This window comes from Salvia hispanica, chromosome 1 (genome assembly GCF_023119035.1).
Source record: "Salvia hispanica cultivar TCC Black 2014 chromosome 1, UniMelb_Shisp_WGS_1.0, whole genome shotgun sequence".
Taxonomy (NCBI): Eukaryota; Viridiplantae; Streptophyta; class Magnoliopsida; order Lamiales; family Lamiaceae; genus Salvia; species Salvia hispanica.
Genome location: NC_062965.1, coordinates 35,446,789 through 35,457,622, shown reverse-complemented (window position 1 = coordinate 35,457,622; position 10,834 = coordinate 35,446,789). Strand labels below are relative to the sequence as shown.

Sequence of the window (10,834 nt, the reverse complement as noted above, 5' to 3'; positions counted from 1 at the left end):
AATTCTGTAACAGCCCGGTTTTCTAGGGTATAATAAATACGACGATCGCTACCTAGGCGGACTTAAATGCAACAAGAACGTAGACTAAGGTTTCATTTCAAGGGATTTGACCAAAGTAATTAATGAACTATTTAAGAAAATGACAAATTGACAACGGCTTAAGCAAGAAAATCAATCATGGATAGATATCGTAAGAGCACTCCCAATGGTGCCGGCTAAAAGTCGGCATTTTTTCGCCGTCTATCGCCGAGTTATCGCCGACCAATGGGAGAGGTCGGCGATAATTCGGCGATTTTTCCTCCCGTTTTATTGCCAACCGGCGAAATTATCGCCGAATTATCGCCGACCACTGTGGGCGATAATTCGGCGATAAATATATTTTTTGTTTTTTTTTTTTTTTAATTTCCCCCTATAAATACACACCTTCTCTTCATTCCTGTACTATTTTTTTTTATTAATTTTCGTCGTTGTAATGTTTACCCGTGTTTAATACAACGAACTTTATTACTATTATTTGTTTTGTCTTATAAATTAAATTAGCTAGCTTTATTATATACAAAAATAAAACAATTAAATTAGTGATGATGTAAAAATGAAATGTTGAGTTAGGGAGAAATAAGGGAGAAACCATTGGAGCAGATTGGCTAAAAGTTGGCTAAAAGCTGGGGATAAATTATGGTGCTGATGTGGCGCTGATGTGGCAGGAGTTAGGGAGAAATAAGGGAGGTTTTAGAGCATGAATAACGCTACTGGGGCCGGGCCGCAACTCGCGAGTCCCGGCCCGTGTTTAGCGTTGGACGACGATGCGGCTCGGCCCAGCCGGTCCCGAGGACGCAGTTGCATCCCGGGGCCTCTCCCTCCGTCACGTCCAGGCCGGCGATATGCGTGCCCGGGCCGCATCGGTTGCGGCCCGTCCCGGCGTTATTTGCGTTCGGGCCGGGCCGCAAGTCCCCTCCGTTTTTTTTTTTTTTTTTTTAAATTCGAAAATTAATATATAAATATCACTCTTCCATCCATTTTCAAATCACTTCAACTTCATTCCCTCTCACTCACCATAAAATTCGAAAAATGAATCCTCGGCGTGAAGGCAAACGAGCAATCGAAGCTCAAATGGCTCGAATGTTAGAGACGGCGATGCCCGCAATCCAAGAAGAAATCAACAACGAGGTGGAACGCTATCAAGCTGCTATCCAAGCGTGGAACGAGCAACACGACCGGGTACCGCGTACTCGGATGTATATCCACCGAGACCGTGAACAAGCTGGTTTGCGGCTTTTCATGGATTATTTCTCTGCAGATCCTCGATGGAGTGATCAGATGTTCCTCGCCGGTTCCGGATGCGGAGGAATGTGTTCTTGCGCATTGTCAACGCAGTTGTGGCTCGTGACGCGTACTTTATGCAAACATTCGATGCTGTCGGGCGGCAAAGTATATCGACTTTACAGAAATGCACATCCGCCCTCCGCCAACTCGCTTACGGAACAACTGCAGATATGTTTGATGAGTACCTCCATGTGAGCGAGCATACTGGACGCGCTTGCCTAGCCAAATTCTGTCGGGCAGTGATCGAAGCATTCAAGGACACATACTTGAGAAAGCCAACGTCCGACGATGTTCGCAGATTGGTGCGAATGCACGAGGAGAGGCACGGCTTCCCGGGGATGCTGGGCAGCATCGACTGTATGCACTGGCCGTGGAAGAATTGTCCAATGGGTTGGAGAGGAGCATTCACTAGCGGGCACAAGGGCTCGCATCCAACGATTGTGTTGGAGGCCGTTGCCGACCAACGGTTGTGGATCTGGCATGCCTACTTTGTAGTCGTTGGGTCGAACAACGACCTCAATGTGTTGAACGGGTCTCCATTGTTCAACGGCTTGTGTGCCGGGCGAGCGCCTACCGTAGAGTTCACGGCCAACCACCGTCGGTACACTATGGGGTACTATCTGGCAGACGGGAAACTGTTGGGAATGCTCTAAATTATGCTCAAAAGTCAAGGGTTTAATATAAATCCTAAAAAAATGCATTATGTCTCAATATTCTAAACCAGAAGGAATAAGTTCAAACTCAACAAACGATAATAAGTTTCATGTTTCAACGGATGCAACCAAGAGAAAAGTGAAGTCATGTATGAAGACACAGCTCCACTCGATGTTTCAAAATGATCATATTATTATTCGATTTATTTGCTCAACACCGCCAACCGCTCGTCGCCGCTCAACCTGCACATAGGGAAAACAAATGCAGGACTGAGTATTTTAAACATACCCAGTGAACCCATGCCAAAACATTTTAATAGATATGCCATCCTTACCATAGTGAACTCGAGTTTGCATTTATAAAAGAATATTATCGAGTATCACAAAATAATTTCATAGACTGGCCAGTCAAACAATTCCACCCATTTTCTCAACAATCAACAATTCCATAGTGCGACGAAAGTGTGGCCACACTATTCGTCCACGAGACCGGCCGACTAGCAAGGATGGCTCTCGATCCCAACTGTGTACACTAGCCTGATAGGGTTTGCGGCCCTACTCAGACCCGAATTCATTTATATAGCCCTATAGCCTAATGGAGCGGACTCACAAACTAGGCATCAGGCACACAACATAATCAAAACAATCACAGGCATGGCATAACATTTTAATCCACCCTTATAACACCATAATCAATATTTTGGAAATAAGAGAGTTTAGTAAATAAAGCTCACCTCGACCCCTTAGATCACAAGTACGCTCTTCCTCTTGCTATCACGCCGAGAGTTTGAGTTATCACCTCTTCTTGATAAAAAAAACAATCGATAGAAACAAAGTAGAATCTTGATTCTTCAATAATTCTTGAGGCTTCAACTTGAATTCTTCTCAAAAGATGAAGAAATCTTGGAGAAAAGTAGAAGAAAATTTGAGAGAGAGTGGGAGAGAAAATGGCGTGAGGGAGAGAGGGAGTAGGCGTGTAGTTTAGTGGCTAGGGTTAGGTTTTTCTCTCTTATTTATAGAGTTCAAGAATATAATATCTTTAATTAAATTAATTAAAGATTTGAGAAGATTTGGTGGTGGAAGTTGGCGTTAATTTTGGTGGAGAATAAGGAGGAAAATTTCGAATTCTAGGCTATTTAATTAGCCTATGAGTTTATTCTGGTATTTTACGGAGTAGAATAAAATATCACGGAGCAGAATAAAAATAATAAATCCTCCAAATAAATAGGGAAAGTGGCGTGAATATTGATTCCCTCCCAAGGAATAAATTCCAAATATTAATTAAAATAGGATATGATAAGATCTCCTTAAAGATGGTAAGATATGCTAGGATATTTGAATTTATTCATGGAAGAGAATAAATAAGGGATCAAATAATATAATAAAATAATCCCTTCTCCCATAAATAGGAGATTTTCGAAATTCTCCTTGGAATAAACATAGGGGTTGAAAATTTCATAGAGGAAATATTTAATAATCGAACTTTGGATTTAATTTGGATAAATATCCCAAGCGAATAATTAAATCCACGAAAAATAGAATTCATTTCCAATAAATAGGAGTGGTTGAAAATTCCAATTAAATAATGATGCTCCTATTTAATCTCACTCATCCCTTAGGAAATAATTCACCACAATATTATTTCACCCCGCATCAAAATATTCACATAATTACGTCACACAATTCACCATTCTAATTTCACCTCATATTCTCAACACCTTGACCTTTCAACGGTCACGTCACAAATTCCACATCTTTGACTATTCAACAGTCACGTCATATACTCAACAAATTTGATTATTCAAATCAATCTCAACTCCAAATCGCAATTAGGTCACAAGGAATCAAGCAATAAATCATTCATCATTTAATCCACATACTTCATAGCATTAAAAGCATTTAATGCAAAATTAGGGTTCGAAAAAGTGGGGTGTTACAAATTCGGTATGTAATGAATGTGAAAAATAACACAACATAATGAACTAAATGAACGATAGTAATGAAGTAAATGTGACATTTTATTCAAATACAATGTTAACTGTGTTAAACGTCAAGCAGTAGTAGTGAACTTATTACTTCATTCAGTCATGCTATTACTTCATCTCATTAGTTTATTACTTCCATTAGTTTATTACTTCATAATAAAAAAATTTAAAAACAATTTAAAAAAAAATTAAAAACATTTAAAAAAAAATTAAAAAAAAATTTAAAATTTTAAAAAATAAAAAAAAAACAAAAAAAAAACGTTTTCATTTAATAAAAATATTAAATTAATTTTATATTAATCATAACCAAACAGATTTCCGGAAGTCCACAGAAAAATTATTGCTAATTGACCGAAGTGGGAAGCAAAAATATACCTCCGTCCACCAAAATTTGGAATACTTTGACCCGGCACGGGTTTTAAGAAATGTAATGGAAAGTGAGTTGAAAAAGTTAGTGGATTGTGAGTCCTACTTTTATATATTAGTTTTATAATAAAATGTGAGTAGGAATGAGTTAGTGGAATATGAGGTCCACTACTAAAAATAGTAAAAGTGAAATGAGACAAATTTTGGGGGGACGGACGAAAATGAAAAAATGGGACAAATTTTGGTGGACGGAGGTAGTATAACAATTACAATTTACAAAAGACTCGAAGTCTTAAACAATAAATTTAAATATACTTCTAAATTTCAAGAACAAGATATATTAAAATTGAAGTATGAGAATGAGAGTAGAGAATAGAGATTGAGAAGAGAAATCATTGTCAACACAAGAATGAGGTGTGTAGAAATGATGGAGAATGTGGGTATTTAATGGAGAAAAATTGGGAAAAAATAGATTTAAAAAAAAAACAAAATTTGAAATTTCAGCCAGTTTACCGCCGGAACCGGCGGTTCAGTCCACGGTTTCTGACCACTTTTCTGCAACACTACACCTGAAAAGCCTAGGATCTAGTCGAAAAACCTACTTGAACCGTTGAACTACCAATTTGAACTGTTGAACCGCTGGTTCCGGTTTCTCAAATTCTTGAACTTGAACCGAACCATCCCCAGGTTTGAATCGCCGAACCATCCAAGGTACAAAACCGCCACTTCCGGTCCAATTCCGGGTTATGAACCAACGATTAACCACTGGTTCGGTCAGTTTGTGCATGCCTAACTTCACTTATAGATGCATCATGCATGGATGGAATACTTCTTTTCTTTATCTATAAAAATTAGGGATATTGGTCCCTAAAGTCATAAACTTCAGCCAAAATTTGGTATTTCCCATGAACTTTAAAATGAGTATAGAATATTACAAATTTTGCACTTAGTTTGATATTTCCCACAGCATGTCTATCACCTTATTTGACTTACTTACGGGACTTTTTTTAATCATACTTGACCTTTATCCTACTCTTTATCCTACTCGTTATGAACTTAAAAAGTGGTTTAAAATAACACAAAAGGTATCACGGTTGCTCACATAAAATAAGATTTTGTTGAAAATATCTTATTTGGATTAATTTGAGAAATACCAAATAAGGTGTAAAATTTGTGAGAGTCTTCTCCAATTTTAAAGTTCGTGAGAAATACTAAATTTTTGCCAAAGTTCATAGTTTTAGATACTAATATCCTTAAAAACTACTCCCTCCATTCCATAGTAACAGAGGCGTTTTTCCATTTCCGTCTATTCAATAATAATAGAGTCATTTTTCTTAACATTTTTCCACACATACTTTACTCTCTTACTTTATTCTCTCTTCGTCTCTCTTCCTCTTTTTAATTTATCCACTAAATTTAGTCTTTATACTCAAAATTTATGTCGTCCGCAAATAATAATATTTTGGTGTATAATAGAGTAATTAACCCATTTTATGTATGAAATCAGTTCATTCAACTAGACTACTTAAAACTATATAGCTAAAATTCATTAGAAAAATAAAAAATAAAATACCAATTTTCGAACCATCAAATTATTATTCTAATCGTTTAAAATGAAGAAAATTATTGTGCTAATGGCGTTGTTTAAAACAATTTAGTTAATTTCATTGCATATACTTCAGGGTTTAGGGCAAAATTAAATCTTGATTTTCTAAACGACAAAGTTATTTGTTTCTCTTACTTGTGACAACTGAAACAACTAACTTGGCACGACATAAGAATTCCTGGTTGAGTTACAATCCATTAAAAATTAATTAGGATTAAATTTGTCAGTAATTAATTAAAATTAATCGATTAGATAAGTAATTTGTTAAAAACCTTTTGGGGTAATCGTTTTGCAATTTTCACCTCAAATAAACAACAGCAATAAAACCACTAGTTTTGACAAATGTTATCCAACCATGAGCCCAGTTGACCAAGTGATTTTAGATAAATTGGGCGAGTAAAATCGGACAGAGTGCGTTTTGTCTTCGAAAATAATTATTATTCAAAAAATGAATGTGACGGTAGAATAAGGGCCTGAAAAATCAGGAACGAATCATATTCAGGCGAGTGTTACCGACGACTACAATTTCGCAAGGTTTGAGTAAATTAATTGGCTGGACCGTGATAGATCTGGACCCAGCCAAGAAGCTGATCTTGCAGATAGCAATTTCAAAACAGACTTTCATATACGAACTTAATTGTATACATGAATAAACCATAAAATTTTCAAAAATGTTATCCAACCATGTGCCCAATTGACCAAGTAATTGAAAATCGATTGGGCGAGTAAAATCGGAGATGCAATCAATTTGGCAAACGAAGAAATTGCCTCGAAACATTAGGATTGTTAAGGGACAGAGTGCGTTTGCCATCAGATACAAAAATAAATTTTATTGAAAAATGAATGTGACGGTAGAATAAGGGCCTGAAAAATCAGGAACAAATCAGATTCAGGCGAGTGTTACCGACGATTATTATTTCGCAAGATTTGAATAAATAATTGGCTGGATAGGGATAGATCTGCACCCAGTCAAGAAGCTGATCTTGCTGAAACCAATTTCAAACAAACTTTCAAAAAATTCAAAACATGAGAGAATGGAAGAGACGTTGAGTGAGAAACTGAGCTCAATTTCGAAATTAGTGAGTGATGATGTTAAAGAGGAGAGGGTATGTATAAATAAGGAGGAGAATTAGGGCACAGATTAACAATGGAATACATGTTGGGCTAGGCCTACCTTCAATGGACTGAAAATATGAAAGCCCGCTATTTAGCTAAATCTATCAATTACTACTAATTTATTTTCTAAACTATACAATAAAAAAAGGTGAGTTGCAGATACAGAGAAGGAAAAATGGAAAGATATTTATCTAAATCCATCAATTCTGGACGCAAAAACAGCCATTCTGAAAGCCCACCTTAAATTTTTACTTATTTTCCGCTTTGTTTGACAACAAATTCAACATTTAAATAATATATTTTTAAATGAATAATTAATTTTTTATTTCATAGATATTTCACTATTGAATTATATATTCTTAATTATATGTTGTTAATGTATATTTTAAATAGATAAAAATTAATTTTGATAGATCAACCAAAATGGAAAAACAATTATATTTTGTCAATAAAAGGGAGTATATTATCAATTCATTCTAGGTACTCAGCTTAAGTTGGCGAATGTTTACATATTTGGTAAGATACTTGGACTATTAGGTACATGTGACATTTGAAGTTCAAGAAAAAGTATCTCTCTTGAATTGTTTTGTTGTGTACTATTAGTATTTAGAACAAATATTATATTAATTTGGGGAATGTAATCAACGAAAACTCTAAATATTGTACAAACTCAAAACTATGATTTTGTCCATTGAAAAATGTCAACAGATCACAAAAAAACATCAACGGAAAAATGTCAATAGAATTTCAACGGTAGTCAATGATTGATGTTGTGTTGATATTGTGTTGATACTATGTTGACATTAAAATCTTAAAATTTTACACTGTGTTGAAGCTGTGTTGAGGAGTTTTGAGTTTGTACAATATATAAGTGTGCATTTTATCAATACCCTTAATTTGGATACTAATTTTGCAATTGCTTTATTAGTAGTACCGGTCAAACTGAAAAAGAAACAAAAAATAGTGTCAAAAGCTAAAAATAAATCAAACAAAATAAAATCTATCCAAAGACTTGTAGTGTTATTTACATTTATAATATACTGCAAATATACAATTCTCATTCACTATAGACTATAGTAATACTATTCGTTCCACGAGAATATACACGATTTGGTTGAACATGTGTTTAATAAACAATTGATAAAGTAAGAGAGATATAAAAAAAATAATTAAAGTATTGTTAGTAGAGAACGAACCTCATATTTTTAGAGAGAAAAGAGTTTTTAAGTAAATAATGTTATGAGAGTAAGGGATGGGGTGACTGTGACATTGATGGGGAAAGGGTAGGTGGGGATAAAGTTATGGGTGCTACTGGATGTGAATATGAGGATGAGGATAGAGCTGTTGGTAATGATGTGGGTACTGATGAAGTAGAAGATCAACAAGCAGATAAGGGAAAGAGAAAAAGTAAGGGGAAGGCTAAGGCAGTGGGTAAGGGGAATTATGTTGATGATGGAAAGTCCACTAACAAGGGAAATGAAAGGCTAGATGCGGCTGATAAGGGTAAAAGCAAGGTTGATGTTGCTGAGGAGGGCAATATGGAGGTGCCTCCATTTGTTGATAATGACTATGACCTTAGTGATAAGGATGAAGATAATATTATGGCTGCCCAAGTAGAAGGGTGAAAAAGGGTTGTGGATGTAATGGCAATGCGCCCTACTGATGATACTAGTGACAATGATCAACTACCTAGTGACTCACCAAGTTCGGGAACAGAAGATGAAGAAGAGAATGAGCATTATGATGATACAAATAGAACCCGTAGGTTGACTCACCAAATTTGTAATATTGAGTAATATGAATAATGTTTTGAGTTGAATAGTGTTTTTTCAAGTGTGAAGTAGCTGCATTTTGGAATTTGTAACAATGTGTGAGTGTGCATGTGCCTAAGGCTGTTTTATGTGATTGAATTACATTTTGTTTATTTTGTTTTTGTGCATAAGATCTAAAATTTGTATCAACTAAAAAAAAAATAGATTTTGCTTCTTTGCTTGTGCATAAGGTCTGAAATTTGTATCAATGTGTGTGAAAAAATATAGATTTTGGATTTTTGGTTGTTTTGGATTTATCCTCTTACATAAGTAGGATGGAATAAGGTTGTTTTCTGTGATTGGACAAGAAGCAAATTAGTGTGTGAAGCCTGTTGTGTGTGTGTGTGTTGTGTGGATTTCAGGTATGCATATTAGAAATATTGACACATTCATGATGCACTATTTTTTAGCACTATTAATACCTGCAAGTATACAGAATAGAAATAGTATAGCCAAAGGTCAGTACCGGGATATCGAACACGGGGAAGACAAACACAAAGTGTCTATCTTGTACTATCTGGTAGAACGAAAGGTTTTGAAAACTTTTTGAAAACAAAAAACAATGGAAAGCAAATAACAACTAGATGCAAATAAATCACGAGATAAAATATAGAGATAAGAGAATTACAGGGATGTGCGTTAACAGTTATGGTTATACAAAATCCAAACTACAATACCCTAGCACAGTTATTACTTTGATAGGACGAGTCACCTAGCTTATGATCATGCGATACAAACGTTGATTACATGATTAGGGTTGTCACTCCTAACATGTAACTCCAAAAAGCTCCTACGACCCTTGAAAAGTCCTCACTCTCAATTAACAGTACCGTTTTAAGGAAGCTAACTGTAGCGTCTACTGAGTGAACCTAACTCGCTAGAACTCTCTCACAATTATGAAGCAAGCTATATTAAATCATACAAGATTGTGTCACTCAATCATGCAGCATCAGAATTATTTAGGGAAGAAACAAAGTAAAAACAAAACGAATAATAGAAAATTGAAATTGTATAACCAAAGTCGTTACTAACACATCCCTGGAATCCTATGAGTTTAGTTACACATAATGGAATAAGATAAACACATAGATTGAAGGGAAGACAATTTGAACATAAAACTAAAGCAAATAGAACCCGTAGGTTGAATCCTTGTCGTTCTTGATGCTCTTGAAATCCTTCTTCAACTCCTTGCACAATTGAAGTACTCTAGCTTTTGGTCTCTATGAATTATTTTGCAAGTAGAAGCTCTCTAATTTGATGAAACTTGAGGTCTTATTTATAGGGGAAAGCCAATCCTCATTGTAGAAGGAAAAGATCTTCAAAATATGGTAAATCTTGGAGCAGATCTAGGGCATTTCGGATTCGCCGCCTTTCTCCGTGCAGGCCGCCGCACCTTGGCCGGCGGTCGCCGCGTTGGAGTCAAAGTCTCTGTTCCTTCGGCGGCGGACCGCCGCATGACTTCCGACGGTCACTGGGCGAGACCCCCTTCCAAGCGTAAATTTCCGAGGCGGGCCATTGCATTGCATTGGCCGCCAGGCGCCGGCGGTCGCCGTACAACTTCGCGGCGGTCGCTGGTCGCCGTCTGACTCCACATTTCCAGACTTTGCGTTTTGGCTCCCTTTTTCGGCTCAATTATGTACATTTCTCACAAAACACGTCAAAATACCAAAATAGATCAAATGTGCAAATAATGGACGTGTAGAGTGATTTTGACATAAAAAACGGACCAAATAATGGCCTTAAAATAGTGCAAAATCCGAGCGTATCAATTCATCAAAAATTGTATCAACTAATATATCTTTTTGTTAATGTCAGGGGCTACTCAATGCCATGAGAAACTGTTGCTCGCATGCCGAACACCGGATGTGTGTTTGGCATATGCACAACAATTTCAAGAAATTGTTTCCTTCAACTATTTTGAAGGACTTGATCTAGGAGGCAGCTCGAGCAACAAACATTTATGGCTTCGAGAAG

At 36.3% G+C, this 10,834-nt stretch overlaps 1 protein-coding gene across 1 annotated transcript; it reads left to right on the top strand.

The window, feature by feature from the left end:
* The first annotated feature begins 1,068 nt into the window (after positions 1–1,068).
* LOC125195238 lies at positions 1,069–1,976 on the top strand. The gene is made up of 2 exons (XM_048093419.1): positions 1,069–1,264; positions 1,375–1,976. Exons 1-2 carry the CDS (start codon positions 1,069–1,071, stop codon positions 1,974–1,976), a joined length of 798 nt encoding a protein of 265 aa, XP_047949376.1.
* Positions 1,977–10,834: the final 8,858 nt, after the last annotated feature.

Coding starts and splice junctions, on each gene's coding strand:
- LOC125195238 (XM_048093419.1), top strand. CDS start 1,069: ATGAATCCTCGGCGTGAAGGCAAACGAGCAATCGAAGCTCAAATGGCT. Junction 1,265..1,374: donor CCGAGACCGTGAACAAGCTG/GTTTGCGGCTTT, acceptor TTGTCAACGCAG/TTGTGGCTCGTGACGCGTAC.